This window comes from Misgurnus anguillicaudatus, chromosome 6 (assembly GCF_027580225.2).
Source record: "Misgurnus anguillicaudatus chromosome 6, ASM2758022v2, whole genome shotgun sequence".
Lineage (NCBI taxonomy): Eukaryota > Metazoa > Chordata > Actinopteri > Cypriniformes > Cobitidae > Misgurnus > Misgurnus anguillicaudatus.
In genome coordinates this window covers 6,748,473-6,770,751 of record NC_073342.2, presented here as the reverse complement: position 1 = coordinate 6,770,751, position 22,279 = coordinate 6,748,473, and the positions used below count along the sequence as shown (strand labels likewise).

General features: G+C 36.7%; 1 protein-coding gene and 1 long non-coding RNA gene across 7 annotated transcripts; both read right to left on the bottom strand.

Moving 5' to 3' along the window:
• Positions 1-4,422: 4,422 nt before the first annotated feature.
• LOC129435079 (uncharacterized) lies at positions 4,423-17,165 on the bottom strand. 6 transcript variants are annotated; one of them, XM_073868421.1, is made up of 7 exons: positions 16,961-17,165; positions 16,741-16,837; positions 6,474-14,039; positions 6,270-6,320; positions 6,056-6,146; positions 5,022-5,104; positions 4,423-4,789 (listed from the first exon to the last, which is right to left on the bottom strand). In XM_073868421.1, the coding sequence occupies exons 2-3, from the start codon at positions 16,834-16,836 to the stop codon at positions 7,257-7,259; spliced, it is 6,879 nt and encodes a 2,292-aa protein (XP_073724522.1). In that variant the 5' UTR covers position 16,837; positions 16,961-17,165; the 3' UTR covers positions 4,423-4,789; positions 5,022-5,104; positions 6,056-6,146; positions 6,270-6,320; positions 6,474-7,256. The 6 variants fall into 6 exon arrangements, 3 of the variants coding, with proteins under 3 accessions (XP_073724522.1, XP_073724521.1, XP_073724519.1); XR_012369926.1 differs by lacking the exons at positions 6,270-6,320; positions 6,474-14,039; positions 16,741-16,837; positions 16,961-17,165 and adding exons at positions 5,206-5,469; positions 5,623-5,768; positions 5,890-5,967 and having other exon boundaries at positions 4,518-4,789; positions 6,056-6,242; XR_012369925.1 differs by lacking the exons at positions 6,270-6,320; positions 6,474-14,039; positions 16,741-16,837; positions 16,961-17,165 and adding exons at positions 5,206-5,469; positions 5,623-5,768; positions 5,890-5,963 and having other exon boundaries at positions 4,519-4,789; positions 6,056-6,241.
• Positions 17,166-17,326: 161 nt separating this feature from the next.
• LOC141364148 (uncharacterized) lies at positions 17,327-18,816 on the bottom strand. The gene is made up of 3 exons (XR_012369810.1): positions 17,996-18,816; positions 17,546-17,585; positions 17,327-17,446 (listed from the first exon to the last, which is right to left on the bottom strand). It is a non-coding gene; the product is annotated as an uncharacterized lncRNA (long non-coding RNA).
• Positions 18,817-22,279: the final 3,463 nt, after the last annotated feature.

Genomic DNA, 22,279 nt, shown 5'->3' with positions numbered 1-22,279 from the left:
CTATGACACTGTGGTGCAAAGATATCCATCTGGGCATTTTATAATGGCAGTCTATGGGAGATGTTGCTAGGGTGCCCAAAATTGTTGCTAGGGGCGTGGCTTAATAGCTCTGGGATGATCCTGAGAGAATGATTGGATGCCCGAGTGAAATGAGCCCACCCACTTATCTTTATGACACTGTAAAGCAAAGATATCCCATCCGGAACTGTTTTATTCCCTTATATGGGCATGTTTCCTGCCCTATTATAAGTCAATGGGAATTTTTGGGTGCCTCTTACACCCCAGGGGTACAACTTACACCCCAATGTCATGTATGTTCTTACATAGCCTACCACCCTCTTGAAATTTAGTGACCCACATGTTTCTACGAAATCCTCGAGCGGAGCTATGACCCATCAAAATTTTTGCAATGTTAAGTCTATGGGATTTTGCCCCATTGACTTTTCATTGGGGCACTTTTGGGCACCTCTTACACCCCAGGGGTACAAGTTACACCCCAATGTGATGTATGTTCTTACAGAGTCTACCACCCTCTTCAAATGTTGTAACCCACATGTTTCTACAAAATCCTCGAGCGGAGCTATGACCCGTCAAAATTGGGCGCAATGTTAAGTCAATGGGATTTTTCGGGTGGTTTTTCGCCCCCCTTTCGGAAATCCTGCACCCGATCTCTTATAAAAGTCATAGCACACCTCTCCTCAATAAACCGGTCGATTTAAGCCCTATTTCATGGGTCTATGACAAAGCGTGCGGGACGAGTTACGCGCCGAAAAAAGTGTCCAGAAAAAGAAGAATAACTAGATAGGTACATTTCCTGAAGAAAATGTGAAGTGGTGCTTGCCGTGGAAAAATTCTGGGGACCATATATGATTATACTCCAAGCCAAAAGTAAAACGATCCAGCCCCCATGTCATTTGCAAGGTTTAGACACACATGGAAATAATAAACTTTCTATAGTTGTTTTTTTCTGAATGATGCATATTTAAATGAATAGTATTAAAAATACTAGATAGGTACATTTCCTGAAGAAAATGTGAAGTGGTGCTTGCCGTGGAAAAATTCTGGGGACCATATATGATTATACTCCAAGCCAAAAGTAAAACGATCCAGCCCCCATGTCATTTGCAAGGTTTAGACACACATGGAAATAATAAACTTTCTATAGTTGTTTTTTTCTGAATGATGCATATTTAAATGAATAGTATTAAAAATATTATAATTTATGGGTGATTTCTTCTGCTTTCTCAATAAGTGTCGTTTCTGACAGGGTGGACCCACCATCAATCTGAGTGTAGCCTCGCCACTGGTGTGAAATAATTTTTGAGAATCATTTAAAAAAAAAACTAACCCTAAAGATTACTTAAGATTCTACTGTCAATGATGTGAAAATAATCCACGCACAGACATTGACTCTTCTGTCAATTCCTCTAGAATGCAGCGTGGGGCGCACTTGAGAGTTTATATTTATTTCAGACAGAAATCTTTTTGATTTGTTTATTGCAAAATTGAGACAAATAATAGTCAATATCGCCTTGTGGCATGAGAATTATAAATTCATGTAGCATTTTATTTTTAATAAAAACAGGGGACCCCACTCATTTATATTTACAGATGAAACAATGAATATCGCACATTTATGCCAAGAGATTGCTTATGAACTTATGTTTATAATTCATAACAATCTTTACTTTTCAGTATTTTTATGGTAATATATTTTATACTGTTATAAGAGTTAATTTTATCTCCTTAATCTGAAATCGAATTAGCAGACTAATTTCAAAATAAGAGTCACGTTGTATTTCGGTCTTGTTTATAATAAACCCACCAAAAAAGATGCATTACCAACTTTCCACTTAACTCACCTCTCCACTGCACCTTTTTCAATAAAGGATAATTGCCTCCTAAACTGACTTTTTCCATATTTTAATCTTTAAATACATTTGCAAAAGTAATATTAAAAAAAATAGATAAACGTGCAATGATGATAAAATGAACAACTATTTTATTGTAAAATAGTGCAAATACTGACTATATTGTAAAGAAGATCACTTGAACAGTTGTACAAAATAAATTATTGTATTTACTTTTTAGGAAGTTCGATTTTGTCCCCGCCACTTTTTTAAAACATCTCTTGGCCCGAATATTAGAAAAGCCAGCCTATCTCCAGTTGGTCATCCGGTGCAGGAATGTGTTTCTGAAATCATGCAGGGTCTTCCTTTCTTGGAGTTTCTGCTCCATCAAGGAGAGCGCAGCTCGTGGTTGCGGAGCAATGACACGCGCCACTTGAGCACTCTCATTTGTTTCGGTGAAATCACAAAATAAAATGCCCACAAACATGTTCCTACTGTTGATATACAATCACCAACTTACTATAAACTACTATAAACTAAAACATACTATACACTGGCCACTTCGAATGAACCTCTTTTGCATATACCACAGCCCATATGGGAATGCAGGTTTTTGTGGCAAATTTTTGTATTAACTGCCGTAAAGAGTCGTGGGCTTAATAAACATACTACAGTAGATCTGATGCTTTTAACAGCAGTTCTTTGTCAATAAATTAAACTCATGTACTAATTTTTTTGCAATCATTAGTTCCTGCCATTAAAATTTATGAAAAATATACAAATACAAATACATATATGTGAGGGTAAGTTAACCTTGCTTTCTGGAGTACCCGTGGAACTTCTGTGAAGTTCACAAGAACACATTTTTAATGTGCCATTGAAGAGGTTTCAATAAAGACAAAAACACTTGATGTGCCAATTCAACAAATTTATTAAAAGATTTAGAAAACGCCTGTTGTGCCAAATCCCACCCATATGCACAGCTAGATCCTAAAATGTTGTAATAGCTCCCATTTAATATAATTTTTAAATTTAAACATACATTTTACAATTTTTTCTAAATGTTAAAAAGGAACAATTACTTTACAGTTGCAACAATATACTTTTACTAGTAGAAAATTATATACCTATATATGTGTGGTAACTAACTTTGTTAACTTGTTTAAATTTCTGATACTTTACTGTTGAAATAATACAATATACTAGGAGAAAAATTATATACCTATATGTGTAGTAACCACCTTATTTGTTAACTTGTTTAACAAAATAATTTTTGCTTTAAATTCTTTTTTCAAAACATAAAATTTTTTTCACTTCCAAAATTTCTAACACAAGTTTTTATTGTGGGATAATACCGGTTAAACGTTGTTGGGATTATTGTTAACCTTCTGCATGTTGTTTTCAAAACTATTTTAAAAACTCTATTGCTGTCCACGATTTGGTTTATTACAACGCAGGTATTTATAAGAGTAATAAATCCTGTGATTTCAGAAAACCAGAGGGTCTTTTATCATGATTACATTTTTATTTCTAATTAATTGTGGGACCCTGGTTATTTATATTTTTATAATTTCAAGTAATAAATAAATATTTTTATTGACTTGCAAACTGTTGTTTTGAAAACCCTAGTTGACAAAGACATGAGAGGGACACAGGATTTGGCACAACACCCCCAGTGAGCAAGCCTGTGGCGACAGTGGCAAGAAAAAAACCTTGAGAGGAGATAAAAAAACCTTGAGAGGAACCAGACTCAGCAGGGGGCTGCCCATCCTCTTCTGGCATGGCGTACACATTATTAATAACATTCCTATTTTAACTAATATTTATATTTTGATATATATATATATATATATATATATATATATATATATATATATATATATATATATATATATATATATATATATATATATATATATATATATATATATATATATAGAAACTAATTATTATATTAAACTAATATTTTATATTTTAATATCCATATATCTATATCTATATATATTGATACTAATTATTATATTAAACTAATACTTTATAATTTAAAATCTATATCTATATATATTGATACTAATTTTTATATTAAACTAATACTTTATATTTTAAAATCTATATATTATCTATATCTATATATTGATACTAATTATTATATTAAACTAATATTTTAGATTTTAATATCTATATATTGAAACCAATTATTATATTAAACTAATATTTTAGATTTTAATATCTATATATTGAAACCAATTATTATATTAAACTAATATTTCAGATTTTAATATCTATATATCTATATCTATATATTGAAACCAATTATTATATTAAACTAATATTTTAGATTTTAATATCTATATCTATATATTGAAACCAAGTATTATATTAAACTAATATTTTAGATTTTAATATCTATACATCTATATCTATATATTGAAACCAATTATTATATTAAACTAATATTTTAGATTTTAATATCTATATATCTATATCTATATATTGAAACCAATTATTATATTAAACTAATATTTTAGATTTTAATATCTATATATTGAAACCAATTATTATATTAAACTAATATTTCAGATTTTAATATCTATATATCTATATCTATATATTGAAACCAATTATTATATTAAACTAATATTTTACATATTAATATCTATATCTATATCTATATATTGAAACCAAGTATTATATTAAACTTATATTTTAGATTTTAATATCTATACATCTATATCTATATATTGAAACCAATTATTATATTAAACTAATATTTTAGATTTTAATATCTATATATCTATATCTATATATTGAAACCAATTATTTAATATGATAAAACTAAATTTTAAATAAAATGAAATTAATTAATGCAATGAGCGGTGTAGTGAAGCAGCTCCCGACATCTCTCTGCTGGATCTGACATTGCATACAGGCTGGACACCCTGAGGTAGAGAAGGTAAAACAGAGAGGATCATATTAGTGTATTTATTTCAATTGTTTTGATTCTGCAAAACTGACAGAGCATTAAGTTAAGGTCAGATACATGTCTTGCAAGAAACATTATAGACTTTAACACTGTCTTGGTTTTCACCTCAAAGCACATGCCTTTGAACAACACATTGTATGATAAAATGCACTAAAACACTAGACTTTACCAGTAGTATTGACACTTACCTCTACTGCTTCAATGTGGTTCTTCATTTGGTTCTTTAGTCTTCAGTATTGTCCTAAATGCCAAATGGGTTTGGTCACATTATCTAGCCATGAAATCAATAAATGATTAATGGGGTTACTAAATACACATATACTTACAACAAACAAACAAAAAATAAATAAATAAATAAAAGTTACAACTTACTTAAAGAAATCCAGCTTTCCAATGTATCCAGCTTGTCATTATCGGTGTTGTAGCACACTTGATCTTCTCAGACATTCTGACCTGCCGGTTCCTGAAAAACATCAGAATCAGAATTAGAATGAAATATTCTTCCAAAAGTAGTTACGATGTGCAGTAGTACAGTGACTGAAGAAAGTTCTTAAAGCACTTAGCTTTAGATGGTATATTGCACACTCATATCCATTGTTGGATAGGACTGCTATCGTCTCAAAATTTTTCCTGCAACTTTACAGAAGAGCACATATTAATAATAACAGAATAGCAGGGGACTGCAAATAAAAAATCCAGTACACATTGTCACAAATTGAACACAAAGTAAATACATCACTACAGTGTCTTACTACTTCTAAGTTTACCTTACTGTAATTTATGACTTACTGCCGCTGTTGCTCTCACTGTCTGTGTCCTCCCTGGAGTTGCCACACTAATCCTCACTGCATCCTGTATGCTGCTGCCGCCTTTACTTCCTAGTGTCCTCCCTCGAGCTGCCACATTACTCCTTCGTCCTTCAGCCACTCTTTCTTCTGAGAACCTTGATACACTTTAACAATTGGTTTTCACATCAAAGCACATGCCTTTGAACAAACATATTGTATGATAAAATGCACTGAAACACTAGACTTTACCAGTAGTATTGACACTTACCTGGTACTGCTTCTTCCTTTGCTTCTTTAGTCTTCAGTATTGTCCTCAATGCCAAATGGGTTTGGTCACATTATCTAGCTATGAAATCAACAATTGAATAATGGGGTCACTAAATACACATATACTAACAAACAAACAAAACAAATAAATAAAAGTTACAACTTACTAAAAGAAATCCAGCTTTCCAATGTATCCTGCTTGTCATTATCGGTATTGTAGCACACTTGATCTTCTCAGACATTCTGACCTGGCAGTTCCTGAAAAACATCAGAATCAGAATTAGAATGAAATATTCCTTCAAAAGGTAGTTACGATGTGCAGTAGTACAGTGACTAAAGCAAGTTCTTAAAACACTTAGCTTTAGATGGTATATTGCATACTCATATCCATTGTTGGGCATGACTGCTATCGTCTCAAAATTCTTCCTGCAACTTTACAAAAGAGCACATATTAATAATAACAGAACAGCAGGGGATTGCAAATAAAACATCTAGTACACATTGTCACAAATTGAACACAAAGCAAATACATCACAACAGTGTCTTACTACTTCTAACCTTACCTTACTGTAATTTATGACTTACTGCCGCTGTTGCTCTCACTGTCTGTGTCCTCCCTGGAGTTGCCACACTAATCCTCACTGCATCGTGTATGCTGCTGCCTTTACTTCCTAGTGTCCTCCCTCGAGCTGCCACATTACTCCTTCATCCTTCCTGCTGCTGTACCTGCTTTGTAGCTCACTGTCATAACACTGTTAAATGAGCATAGATGCCACAATCTCATTGCAACACAACCATACGCACCAACCCGTTGGCTAAGGCTGTCAGTGAGCCCCCACTGTCGTCGTTAATGCAGGTTCAGTGGCCCCCGGTTTTGTATGGCATGTCAACACAATGCAAGACAACAAAACAACGCGACCATACGCACCAACCCGTTGGCTAAGGCTGTCAGTGAGCCCCCACTGTCGTCGTTAATGCAGGTTCAGTGGCCCCCGGTTTTGTATGGCATGTCAACACAACGCAAGACAACAAAACAACGTGACCATACGCACCAACCCGTTGGCTAAGGCTGTCAGTGAGCCCCCACTGTCGTCGTTAATGCAGGTTCAGTGGCCCCCGGTTTCGTATGGCATAACAACACAACAATTAGTGCACAACCATTCGAGTCAACCCATTGGCTAAGGCTGTCAGAGCCCTATTGCAACTTTTAATACTTATTGCCCATCATTCCGTCTGTCGAAACACCACAATCATAACCACCACATTATGCACGTCCAGCACCACAGAGAATGAAGAAAGTTAATGTGTAGTCGATGCCCCGGATTCCGTATGGCAAAAAACATGACAATATTGGCCAACCACAGAATGTCATTTTCGCAATATACAGTACACAGGATTGTGGTAACTGTAATAGGTCTGTAACACACCCGACTGAAGACACAAGTCCGGATGTGAGATGTATATGTGATCCAGTAGTGTGTGCTTCTCAGTTGTAGCTGATGTGATTAGCTGTGTATATCCCTTGGATTGAAACATCTCCAGAATAGCCTTTCTTCCAGCAGATAAGAGGTCCTCATTAAAGTCACCACTGATGATTACAGGATGTTTGTCTTCGATGTCCAGATAATCAAGTAGGCCCCTTAAATTTGGCAAGAATTTTTCAAGACTGTAGTGTGGTGGCCTGTACACTGCGGCAATTGTTGCACACATTGGGGTGTCGATTTTGATGACAACAAACTCCAGGTCTGTGACACTTTGGATGTACTGTCTGGACTGAGCTTGAATATCTTCTTTGCAAAATATTGCAACTCCACCGCCGTCTTTCTTTGCCATTTCTGCATGGGTTGAGTAGGAGACATGTCTATTCCGTGCAAACATCTTGTATCCTTCCAACTGGAGATGTGGTGGAATACATGAGCCAGACAAGTGACTTTCCGTTATGCAAAGTATATCCGATAGCTGGAGCTCATGATGGCATCTGATATCCTCGATGTGGGATGACAGTCCTTCCGTGTTGTGATGAATAATTTTAAGTGTTTCGTCCTGGTTGATTTCCCCTATGTGCTGCAAAAGGGGCATGATTCCTTCGAATGTCACTTTTCTCATGTTCTGCAACGATGCTGTGATTTCAGGATCAGCATAAATCTTCTTTTCAATGAAGTCTGTTATGTGTAATCCAGAAAGCGACGTCGTTCGGCTGAGGGCAACGTAGGCCATTCCTGGTTCAAAAATCTTTTTTAGTGACACTACGGCAGACTGCATTGTCATACCTTGAACTTTGTGAGCTGTGCAGGCGTAAGCGAGCTTGATGGGAAATTGACGACGAACTGTTCCTTTTCTCAAACTTTCTTCAGATCTCTCAATATACACAGCGTTGTCGTCTTCACCTTGCACTCTTCTCCGGTGTTTCAGACCTGCATTTGGATTGTCGAGCTGAAGTCCTAGCATGTGTACAGTGGGCATTCCATCTCTTGTTTTAGTGACAATGTTAACAATCTGACCAAAACATCCATTTACAATTCCATCTTCAACATCCAGATTCCTTGTCACCATTATACGAGCTCCCACTGCAACTTGTATAGAATCCAGCAAGTCGTCCTTCTTTCCAGTGACAGGTTTCTTTTGTCTTTTCATCACTCCTGTTCTTGGGTCTTTCCTGTAGTCTTCGGCATCAATGGTTATGATGTCAGTGTGAATAGCCTGTATTGTTTTGGTATTGTGCATGTGAACTTCCTTGTTGGTTGCAAATATGTGCAGAGCATCATGCGGGCAGTCTTCTGTGTTCTTTACAGCTTGGAGTAACAGAACTCTATCTTCTTCTCTAAGAGCATCAGTCTTCTGCCTCACTCGCAGTCGGTTTAGAAGCTCAGCAAAAGCAAGGTCCTCCTTCTGACGCATGATCTCTGTAAGGGTAATCATTTGAAAACTGTCCTTCCAGAAGTCCAGAACATCATCTTCATACACACAGAGCGGTTTGGCTTTACCGAGAGGTGGTAGTTGGTAAAAGTCTCCTACAGCGAGAACAGAGATTCCTCCAAATGCTTTCTTGCTGCCTCTGATCTGTTGAAGTCTCCAGTTTACATAGGCGAAAAGATCCTTTGAAATCATGGACACTTCATCGATGATGAGAATTTCCACACTGCATAATTCTGCTCGTAGTTCATCTAGAGCATTCCCAAGTCCTTGATAAGGTGGCTTTAAGTTCCTTGGCAGTTTTAAAATGGAATGCAGTGTTTTACCAGATATATTGAATGCTGCCGTTCCTGTAAATGCACTCAAAATCACTGTAGGCATAGAGAGATCCCCTTCCTCCTGAAGTCGAGGCAGTTGTCTTAGAATCTTTGTTGCTTCCGTATATATGCACTTAATGACGTGTGATTTTCCACAACCAGCACCACCTGACACGAAGTAAAAAAACTGTTCCGGATTATGACCCCAGACACGCTTCTGACACCACTGACGGACAATGTAGAATATTGCTGCCTGTGTCTCATTTAGACTTTGAAACATCTTCCTGACAAATTCAACACTTATCTGTGGTGCCTTTATCTGAGGAACGACTCCATCTCCATCTTCAAGAAGAATCTGGTATTCCGGCACATCATCTTGCTCATCCTCTTCATCATGATTGACATCTTCTCGTTCTGCAATGCACTCCAAATTATCCACTTCAGCTTCAGGGGCAAAAGCTGTCCAAGCATTTTCAGATGGGCCTTGTTGCTGCAACTGTTCAATTGCTTTGTCCACTTCTTCACTGTGTTTTTCGAATTTCTCCTGGTGTCCTTTCACTATTGCGCAAACAGGCATTCGGAGACCAGGGTGGGAAGGAAGTTCTACAAATGCACTCTTGTAAAACTGCTCATAAGTTGGAAATGTTGGAGGTTTCAGCTGTGCATTGAAACGATGTGGCACATAAAGTTTCACTAATCGTCCATAAAACTTTTCCGGTTGTTTTTCCTCTGAAAAACGTGCGTATCGAATAACGGCAGCCTTACCGACAGTTCTTTGCTGAATAAATCCCATATCGTTGAGCAGTCGTTGCACATTCTTTCCTTTAGTTTGCCGACCGTACACAATGCGGTAATTTGAAGCAAAGTCTGCAAGACACATCTTTTCAAACTCCGGTGTTTGAGGCCTTGCTCTGTATTTATCTATTATTCCTGACATCCAGACATCCTCTGAATCTGGATTTTTGTTCATTAGGACACTAAGGGGCAGACTCATCTTCAGAGCATCATCGTCGGTTGGTACGAACACAACACTTCGTGAACACTTCTTCATTGGTAGGCTGCATGTTCGTGCAACAGACTCCTGGGAGCTTACTTGTCTGTGTTTCGAATAGGCTTGCATAATGTGCTTCATTTCATCCTCTTCGTTCACATCTGTTTCACGCACTGCTTTGATTACGTTCTTCAGCATCTCATTCATTTCATGCTCTGGTTTGGAAATATAGGACAGCATATACATGATGCAGCTGTAAGGGTCAAGTATGTACTGAATGTCCATGTTAGCATTCCATGCTCTCAACAAATCCGGATTGTATCCATTAACCCAAACCTCCTTTGGATCACGTTTGATCAAAATGACACTAGATGTGGACAACTCCATGGTGTACTTCATGTAATCCTCCATGGACAAATTACATTTTGTCAGTAGCTCAGACAAGTTTTCAAAGGTGACTTGGGGATCATTCAGCAAATCCCACAATGGCTTGAGTTTCATCCTAGCATCACTCATTGCTTTTTGAACAGCATCGGATCGTGACTTTCTTCTGTCTTGGTGGTTATCCTCTTCGTTTTCCTCTTCTTCAGGTCGTTGGGGTCGCGGACGAGTTATTGTGGTGTCAGACATTGGTAGTTTAGGGAACCCAAACCTACACAACACATTTCCTTTCTTGCATGACTTGGAGTGTTTCCTGCTGTGAAGTTGAACCTCTGTGACAATCTGATGAAGTTCAGGATCAGCCATGGAATCAGGGAGCCTGCATGTTATGTAGCGGTCAATAAAGCCACAAACAACTTCATCTGAATCGCTTTCAAACTCAGGTGCACCTTCTACCCATGCAAGCAGATGGATATGTGGGCTACCTCTTGCTTGAAACTCAACTCTGTAAAAGAAATCCTTGACCTTTCCAATGGGTTGGGCAGGTGACAAAAGCAGTTGAGTCATTAGCGCATCCACTCGTTTCTCAAACATCCGCATGACAGTAACAGGGTTACTTCGAAGGATTTCACATTTTGTCATCCAGTCAAGCTCTGAAAAATCAACCTCTTCACCTTGCTGCGCCTTGATTGCCGTTATTACTTCAGGCCATCGCATTTCGGCTGCACTGAATGTGCAAAAAAAAGTGGGGGTTCCCAACTGCCGAATCATGGCTTGTAGGTCTCTTAGAGTTTTCTCCCAATAAGATGGCGAGCCTCTAAGGGGTTGCATGAACCGCGTGGCGTCTTTGTTGCGCACCAGTCTTTCAACTTCACGGTTATCTTGAAGCAACCTATTCGAAATTCTTCGGCCATCTTTTGTGATTGGTTTGCCTTTCCGCAACTGAACAGTCATGCTGTTTCTGGCCATATGGGTTTCTGTTGCAAACTGTGCAAAGAAAAGGTAACTTTGATCTCTAGCAAAACGTGTGTCCGCAGAGAGCAATCTAGCATTGAAATACATACTTGGAGATAATGCTAATTCTCTTGCCTCATCAATTGTGTTTTCTCCAGTAGGGAACTGAACGGGAAACGCCATGGATTCCAGCTTTGGGATTTTGAAAAACCCAACAGGTTTCTTTCCTTGAGCAGGTGCAATGCTGAATATTCCCTCGCCATATGATAAAATCTCCTGGCCGATGTCTGGTGGCTGCATACATGTGTCCAGCGTGAGGCCAGGTCTAAGTTCATCCTGTTCCTCTTCACTCACATGTTGCTTATCCTCCTCAGAAACACTGACGTCTTGTTGCTGTTCTGTGTCAATTTCCTCATCAAGGTGACTTTCAAATGTTGAATTTTCACTAATGGAGATATCCTTGTATTCGGAGTGAATCGCTTTTAGCTTTAATAAAGCTGCAACGACATTGTGCATATTCACAGTGTGAAAATGCTGGTATCCTTTAAATTGCACATGTCTTTTAAGCTTCACCTGTAGGAGTTGCGACTCACTGCTATGCCTTGGTAGACAATTTACCGTCTTTTCCACCTCAGACGGCACACACACAACAGCACCATGTACTGCTCTTTGCTGTCCTTTAGGCAGTGCAACAATTTTAGCAAATGGCACAATTTTGGCAATGAGTTGACGTTCAAGCACATTTAAGTCTAGTAATTCTGCAGGGATATGTGCCAATTCAAGTCTGTTTGCCACAGCAATTGAAGACATGCATCCTCTCTTCAGATGGCTGTCACAAGTATGGCAAATCCATTCCTTTCTTCTTTCTTTTGGAACCACACAAGAATCTCTGCAGCTACTGTCACAAATGTGAACATATTGCCCGGTTAAGCAAGACGCCACAATATGTGGATTTTTAATGTAACTCTTCCTGTTACAGACCCTGACTTGATTTGGAAACATAGCTCTGTGACAGACTGTGCAGACATGTGTGGGGCCTTGCTGAATGTTACATCTGAATGCATCTATGGCACTTTGCATTACTTTGCTGACCACAGGCTGAGGTGTTTCCTTTCTGGAACTGATGTATGGTTGATATTTCCTTCTGATTCGAAGTGCACATTGCAATTTATGATAAACATGGTATGCAACATCACTGAAACATTTCAGTCTTTTGAACAAGGTACATCTTAAGATGTGACGCGCTCTAAACTGTGGGTCATCTGCATATCTCTTGACAATGTACTCTTTCATCTTCTTCTGAAAAGCAGTATCCTTGTTGTACCTCGTCACCATGTACTCTTTCATCTTCTTCTGAAAAGCAGTACCCTCGTTGTACCTCCTCACCATGTACTCTTTCATCTTCTCTTTCTTCTTTCTCTGAAAAACAGTATCCATGTTGTAGCTCCTCGCCATGTAGTCTTTCATCTTCCTCTGAAATACAGCATCCGTGTTATATCTCCTCACTATGTACTCTTTCTTCTTTGTCTGAGCAACAGCACATGTGTTATACCTTTGGGTCATATATTGTTGAATTTTCTTTCTGAATTGAAAATCTTGATTATATCGCTCCTTTATAGCCTTGTTTCTCTTCAGTCGATATCTTAAACGGGTAACATATCGCTCTTTTTCATATTCCCTTTTTTTTGATTTTCTGAGTTCTTGAGATGCAGTTTTGTCCTTGGGTTGTAACTGTTGTACAGTTATTTTTCTCTTTACTTTTCTTCTCCGCTGCTTATTTGTTTTCATTACTTGCTGGTTTTCATCTGCTTCAACAACAAGAATTTCTGGGGTTTGGGCTTGTATACAAGATGATGGTGCTATCTGTTTGTCAGATTGCTGCTCCATTTCAAATGACACAGGCAAAAATTCATAGCTGGTCTTATCAGGGTGATCCTGGAAGATCGTGAGAATTCTGTCTATCATGTCACTTAGATGTGTAAAAGTTAACATGACAGCAGTTCCAGCACCAGTAGGATGGCGCAAACCTTCAGCAGTCCTTGAGTGAGAATCAAAGAATCCATATCTTCCAGATCTGTCTCTGAACAGAGCGATGCATTCCACAGCAACGATGAGCAACGCATGACTTATATCTGTTGAAAGACACTGCAGTCTTTCAGTAAGAGGAATAAACCAATCTTCTGCGCCAGGGTTCCCTCTGGCTCTGAGGAATCCCATCTTGAGTTCAGACTTCTGCACACGGTATGTTTGGGTAAATGTTGAAACATTCAGTGGTACTTCCTCCACAGCCAGAAGGTCCCGAAGAAATCTTTGTTCATGCATAAGCTGCATTTTAACACCAACAAACAGAGCATCTCCCTCCTCTAAAAGTCTATCAAGATCAGACATCCCAAACTGAACCCCTTCACTGTGGTTGGCCAAAAATAGTAATGCTACACATGTGCACTGATGATTCCTTGAGAAAGCATCATACCTTATATCACCATGGCAATGGGACGCCTGCACAGACAAAACTCTGGGTGCACTATTACAGTCTTCTATGTGTAGTTGGTCAGATACCTGAGCCACAGCAGTAGGGATGCTTGCCTGTTCAACCTGTAAATAATCATTAATGGAATCCTTAAAAAGCCTTCATATAGTCAAAATCATTCTCAACTGTGAATCACGCATAAATCTTATAATAGTTCAATGATTTCAGTTCCAACAAATATAAATTATAGTAAAAAAAAAACTAATTTAAGATGATGTAAACTTTTTTTCTTTAGAAAGATCTTTTTCATACCCTTATTGTATGAGACATACAATTTGCTTAATAATGTGGACCAACTTTTTTAAATAGGTTTCCCTTTAATTAAGATCTCCTTGCAAACTACTGAATAGACCTGTCTGAGATTGATACCAGTTAGCTAAAAAGATATAAAACAAAAAGCAAGTTCTTTAAAATCTGAATGTTCTTTTACTAAAATCTTACTGATATGTGACATGCATAATCATTTAGTACACAGATGTATTAATTATGTTTTTTCACATCAAAGCATAGTCCAGTAAGTGTGGGGTCTTATTTAAAGTAGGGCTGGACAATAATTCCATATCAATATCTTTCACGGTATAGTTTTCCAATAACAGTGATATAGTTTCTAAAAACATTTCTTATATTTCGATATACATTACAGCTTCCCGTGGCTGTTCACATGTAGCATCCAAAAACATGTTAAATGCGGGTCAAGGTCCATATTTCTTCCATAGCGCTTTCGTGGAATCTTTTGTAGCAAAGCAACCATGAGCCTGATTGAATTTAAATAGCTCATCTGTACCTCGCATCAAATAATATCGTCACCAACCATGCAATTAATTAATCTGTTTGGGACTTTGAAGTGTTTGCTTAGAGAAGAGCTGTCACTCAGAAATACGAGAAGGAGTCGCGAGGTTAGTTCGCATCAAGTCACAACTTCTAATAGGGCATCAGTTTATATATAAAATTATTATTTTTATTTTTACTTGAATACTTTTATGAATTATTTATTAATTGTAAATCTTATAAATTATCATTCACTAATACATTTCTTTTTAATAAAATTAGAAATTGAATAATTTTATGAATAGTTAATACACCACAAACTAACATCAATTAGTGTAATGACATAAACAAGAATAAATAAATGCTTATATACAATATATTGTTGATGTTTGTTCATAATGCATTTACTAAAGTGAACAAGTACAACCTTTTTGTAAAGTGTTACAGAAATTTGTATTTCATAATATTCAGTAACAATAATTCAGGGCCGGGTCTGTTCTGTTCAGAGTAATAGCTCTAATATATAAATTCAAAACCATCAACTCGAATCACAATTCGACCTACAAATCTTATTAAAGGCCTCTCATTTTCAAAAACTCATTCGATCAAGACGAATCATAAGAATGACCTATTTTGGACCCATAATGGCAAATTTTGCCAAAAGGTGAAAAGTTTGCACTCCTGAACTAAAGTTTTAAAGTCTCTTTTACATAAACTATTTATTAATATGTTTCCACATATTACTATAATAGCAAATTGATCAAATCTGTGAAGCTATGAAAGTAAATACTGTGACTGAAGAAATCAATGAACAGCATTTATCACTGACTGACATTCAGGTGCACCTTATTAATATTCCAGGTGAGCCTTAAAGTCTTATGTTTATTTGACAGTGAGTTTACATTTAATTTTATATGAAGGCTAAATACAAATGAAAGGTCACGTTCTTCCTGATACCATTTTTCAAACCCTAGTTAGTGTGTAATGTTGCTATAATAGCATAAATAATACCTGTAAAATGATAAAGCTCAAAGTTCACTTCCAGGCGATATATTTTCTTCAATAGAATTCCTCTTTAAAAGCCTACAACGAACAGCCGGTTTGGACTACAGCCCTCTATTTCCTGCTTTAATGACGTCAGTAAAACAGCTCGTTGACTAAACTCCGCCCACATGAATACGTCAGTCACCAGCTTTGGCTCAAACGGCTCTGCTAAGCTAAGCTGCTATCGAATCAGAGCACACTAATCATTTGAAAAATTAAGACTCCGTGAAAAATTTAAGACTTTGAGGTGAAATTCAATACCTTTTAAGGGCTTAATATGGGAAAATGAAATTCAACTTTTAAGACTCCGCGGGTACACTGACAAACATTCTTTGTGGGCATTTTTTAAAGTTTATTCCAAGTTTTTTTTTTACATTCATACCGGATTTATACAGTATCGGGTGCAATTTAGATGTATTCCATCGATAGAAATTTTGGCCATATCATCCAGCCCTAATTTAAAGCCTCCGATGCTAATTCCTAAATATAATTTCGCAATGAGAGAGCGGGGGAAAGCACGAGTGAGAGGGAGGAAGGAAGAAAGAGACTGTAGCACTATTCACCCACGCACATTGCTTTTGATCTAAAGTGTTTGCACTTACTTTTTGCAGTAATGGGAACAATCTGAACAAGTCGGCCTATCAATATTTCTATAATAAATTGTTTCTTAGTATTTATGTATAGTTTGTTCTAGATTTATTTTAGAAACAAAGAAACAAAACAAAACAATGAGAGTTTTTTACTGTATTCATTTTATTTTCTATTGAATTATTTTATTCATTCTTTTCAATTTCTTTCACTAACACACATATTTATGCTTCATTTGTTGAAATCAGATGAATCCGCTATTTCAGTTAAACTTGGCAGACTGACATACATTTTATCACAATCTCAGTATGGTATCTTTTTTGCAAAGAAGCATGTTATTATCCCAAACAAATAGGACAATAGTACCTTATTAGTCCTGGAAAGTCTGGTCTGGTCATTTTCCATGTCCACCTTTCTCCAACGCGCCTTCTGAGCCTGAGATCTCTTACCTTTCCGCGGCATCCTTTAAAACACCAAGATATAAGAAAATAATCCTTTCAAATATATCACTAATTTGACTTAACTAAGAAATTGAATTGCTCATTAGTTACATTCATTTCAACATGACATTCCAATATGCACATACTTTCCCCCGATGTATGTTCCCTGTTGAGCCTGCAAAGATAAAACCTGTAGTAGTCTAAAGAAGAGAAAACAGTTTAACAACAATGCAAGAGAGTATGTATAAATTTAAATGGTAAAAAACAATTGTAAAATACAATAAACTATTTTTTTTAAGAATAATAAACGTAAATGTAAAAATTAAATGCCCTTTTTAAAACAAAAAGCACAAAAAAACTCTACAAGATACCTATAAACTAATCTAAATCTGATCTTTAATCTAATCTAATCTTTCTATCTATCTATCTATCTATCTATCTATCTATCTATCTATCTATCTATCTATCTATCTATCTATCTATCTATCTATATATATATATATATATATATATATATATATATACTAAAAATTGAAGGCAGAACACAGAAAAATTGCAATAAAAGTAACAGCCTTAATGTAAGTATATATATATGAACTGCTCTCTGTAGAAAAAGCCAAAACACAAGGAACCTGAAAAACAAACAGACATAATAAGCCACAGGAACTACAATCATGGTGGTGATCTCATGAAAATTGTATAATACTGCTTAAAAATCCACCAACACTGACCAGGGTAAAAAGTGCAGCAATTGTAGTCTGATCAGTGAATCTGAAAAACAAACAATGATAACATCATGAAAACAAGACAACTCAAGTAAAATACACATAACATGCATGTCAAACATCAATTTTATATTTAATTTCTATGTAATTTTTTTTTAACTGTTTGGAATGTCTCTTTCTTAGAACAACCAGTCATATATACAAGGCAAGTTATGCCAAAACATGTCTTGGACTGGCCATTGATCCAGGTCTACACCAAGGAACCTGGAAGAAGATTCAGCATCCCCTTTTATAGTACAAGTGGTTTAAAGAATGGTTGATGATTGTGATATGTATTATTTGTAGTTTAAATAACAGTTTTTATTTGAATAGTTTATATAATTCTGATCACTGTCATTACCATAACACTGGTTTTAAACAAGCAAAATCTGAAGCTATCACAAATTAGTTTATTACCTCAAATGCAGGAATGAAAGCTCATGAATCAGTATTCTAAAACAGAGAAAAGAGAGTCACATATAAAACTCAAATACAGCAATACAGAGTAGACAAAAATATATACAGAAAGCAAACAAAGGGCCGTTTCTAGACATATGGAGGCCCTAAGCAAAATCAATTTGTGTGGCACCTCACCCTTCTTTAATTTTCAGACTAAAAAGTGTTTTTTATACACTATGAGAAATTATTTAAACACTAAAATTGCAGACATGATTTACTATCATTATTATTAGTATAAGTATTGCAGTCATTTATTTACAAACCCACACGCTTTTTGGGATAATAGTGAGAAGGTTTTACAGAGCAAACTAAATACTATAGATGAACATGATGGGCCAGTTTCCCAGACAGGGTATAGACTGCAATGCATCTTATAAAATATGTCACTGCAAGCTGTTTTCAGTTCACACAATTCAAACATGCATTTTAGTCTGTGAGTACACTTAACCCCATGTCTGTGAAACCACCCCTTTATTACTTATAAATGAACATCGGTTTCATTTATTATTTTTGTCTAGCTGGGTATGTTCAGGATTTCTTATCAATTAACCAGTTTACAGTATTCTCTGTACTGTAGGGTATGAATATTATGTATTGCAATATCATACATATGCAACATATAGGCTACACAAATCAGCTGCTACTGAAAGTAAAACAGACTAACTGCTAAGAAGACAATACAACAATCTATAATAAAATGATGCTGATCTAGAACAAGCTCAGACAGTTCTGACCACGTTTTGTTTTACCATGGCTGCTGCAGCAGACTTAAATTAAGCTGGCGGTGGATCTATTAGCGGCTTTTCTTCTTTGCTTGCCGTGCTAAACGATCCGCAACACAGAACACACACAAACCAAGACGTGAGGAGAAACTGTGAACTTAAAAATCGATATGCACTCTGCGAGTTGATTGGACAGATCGTCTCATGTAAACACACGCAGAACGTATTCAGAAGAACCATACACCAAACGCGGTTCACCAAGGTGTGCTTGTGTGCCGAACCTAGGGATGATACTAGGCTTGTTCGACTTCATGCGGCGCTGCAAGAACCGACAGCCGGGTGACGTCGAAGTACCGCGAGAACGATTCGAGAAATCATACGAAGTGTAACTTCATCTGGCTCTCGCGGCACTTTGACGTCATCCGCCTGTCAGTTCTAGCGGCGCCACATGAAGTCGAACAAGCCTATTGGCACGAGAAACCCCCCAAAGAATTTCGCGTTGCAGAAAGTAATCAGTTGAAAACGGATTTCTTCCCCGATGACTAACGTAAACTGTTGGACAGTGCATTCGCTCAACGAAAACTGTGTAGCTTAACCCAAATCAACCCTAAATGCAATGCCACGTCATGATCTGCACTTATTATTTTCATATTTCACATTAGTCTCACTTTAGGCGAATGCAGCTTAATTATTTTCTTAGCATAACATTTAGTACCACATCCCTAAAATAGAAAATAAATACACGTTCGACGTATCTCCTAATCTTACGACATATAACATAAACTAAACACTCCACATGGCTAAAACAATTGACATAAAATCAATGAAACACAGATTTGACCAAAATTTGGTGGCTAGCAGTAGATAATGCATATCGCACATGATCACGCCAAATGATAATACGAATAATATCGCCCAAATTGATGAAAAAGGATATTAACTAAGATAAAAAGCTACGTTTGACATGAAAACAACCGTTTGCAACTTACCTCAGGAGGAGAATAAAGCCCTTGGCAACCAGTCGGGAACGTCCAGCATTAGCAGAGCCAATCAGCAGCCAGCATATAATGACGCTATAATGAGCCCATGTTCGCTGTGATTTTTTTAGTTTTTAATTTATAATATTTTTTGCACATTCATTTAATTACTTGCACTTTATTACAACGCCATTCAATTTAAAAATAAATAAAAATAAATTTGTGGGTGTTCATTCCTCTAGGTTTCGGGAACGTCCCCTCTAACCTTGTGCAACCATTAAGGGGAACGTTGCACTAATGGTCTGCTATGCCTGAATGCAAATAATCAGACTAAAAACCATGTGTTAAACTGTGTTTATTGTTAAGAGAAACTCGAGCTTATTTTTAATAAAAAATACATCAGCATAACATATTGTATTTAGATAACATTGTATTTTATAAAATATATAAATAATGACTTTAAAACAATAATAGACCTTTATGAAAATTAATGATGGTTTTATTACATATAAAAAAACATGGTAACTGTAGTTAAACCACGGTTAGCACGAAATAACCATGGTTTTGACAACCATCCAGACAAACACAGAACGTTCCCCTGACGTTCCCATGTGGTTCCCGTTTGGTTATTTTTTGGGAACCAAATAATAACATTGTGGGAATGTTCCTTGTAGGTAACATTTGTAATAACCTAAAGAGAACATTCCCAGAATGTTCCCTGCAGGTTATTTTAGGTTTAATTTCACAACAATGATAACCTTCACAGAACATTCCCTGTAGGTTTTATTTTATTTTATAACTGAGAGAGAACATTCCCAGAAGGTTCCCTGAAAGTTATTTAAGATAAAACTTATAAAAGTTTTTTAATGGATGGCATTTACTAAGGCAACTTGGTTAAGCTCCCAGGGCAGCACAGTAGGCATCCACTACTGTCTGTTGACTACTGAATCTATCTAATATTCCTTTATTAGTGCGCAACTCTGATGTGCGCGCTTCACTGCTGCAGCACACACTTCTCTCTGCTGTTCCAGCACACACTTCCTACTCACGTCATGGTCATTTAATTTTACATCAGAGACTAACATTATTTTACAGATTTATTTTCTCTCTTTTGTCATTTAACTAAATATGAGTGAACAAAAATATACTTTAGTGTTAACCTGTCCATTTTGAAGACTATATGAACAGAAAATTAGAAGGTTTTGATCGATTTAAAAACAAAGATAGCGGCATCTAAATTGCTGTGGTAAGATCAATTAAAGTGTATAAAATGTTTTATATCTCATTTGGTTTTACCTCAGAGTACATTATTTTAGCAAATTATTTTATCTCTTACTTCATTTAGTACCGTTATCTTAAATATTGTGAACAAAAATTTATTTCAGTGATTTCTGATAGATTTGACATGTCTTATGAAGAGAATTAGATTTCAGGGAGAAGCTTTTGATATTGTTGTATCTAAAACAGATTGGTGACTAACTGCAGTGATTAGATCTAAATTGGCATCCACTAGTGATTATACTCCAAGCCACAAGTAAAACGGTGCAACTCCCGTGTCTCTACAATGTTCTGATGCAGAGATATAAGGCTTTATTTATTCTGTTGCTAAAGTACTGTATTTTGTTGCAAGGAAGAAAATTGGCATGCGCTAGTGATTATACGCCTAGTCACAAGTCAAACATTCCAACCCCCGTGTCTCTACGATGTTCTGATGCAGAGATATAAGGCTTTGTTTATTAGGTTGCTAGGGTACTGTATTTGGTTGCTATGGAGAAAATTGGCATGCACTAGTAATGACACTTCGAGTCACGAGTCAAACGGTCCAACCCCTGTGTTTCTACGATGTTCTTATGCGGAGATATAAGGCTTTGTTTATTCGGTTGCTAGGGTACTGTATTTGGTTGCTAGGGAGAAAATTGGCATGCACTAGTAATGACACTTCGAGTCACGAGTCAAACGGTCCAACCCCTGTGTTTCTACGATGTTCTTATGCGGAGATATAAGGCTTTGTTTATTCGGTTGCTAGGGTACTGTATTTGGTTGCTAGGGAAAAAATTGGCATCCACTAGTGATAACACTCCGAGTCACGAGTCAAACGGTCCAACCCCCGTGTCTCTACGATGTTCTGATGCGGGGATATAAGGCTTTGTTTACTCTGTTGCTAGGGTACTGTATTTGGTTGCTAGGGGAAAAATTGAAATCCCATAGTGATTACACTCTGAGTCACGAGTCAAACGGTCCAACCCCCGTGTCTCTACGATGTTCTGATGCGGAGATATAAGGCTTTGTTTACTCTGTTGCTAGGGTACTGTATTTGGTTGCTAGGGAAAAAATTGGCATCCACTAGTGATTACACTCTGAGTCACAAGTCAAACCCTCCAACCTCCGTGTCTATATGATGTTCTGATGCTGAGATATTAGGCTTTGTTTACTCTGTTGCTAGGGTACTGTATTTGGTTGCTATGGAAAAAAATGGCATCCCATAGTGATTACACGCCGAGTCACGAGTCAAACGGTCCAACCCCCGTGTCTCTACAATGTTC

What these genes read in the sequence shown, in the direction of transcription:
- LOC129435079 (XM_073868421.1), bottom strand. Translation starts at nt 16,836, where the DNA reads ATGCCGCGGAAAGGTAAGAGATCTCAGGCTCAGAAGGCGCGTTGGAGA. An exon ending in GACTTTCCAGGACTAATAAG is followed by an intron (nt 14,040 to 16,740) that starts GTACTATTGTCC and finishes GATTATTTACAG; the next exon opens with GTTGAACAGGCAAGCATCCC.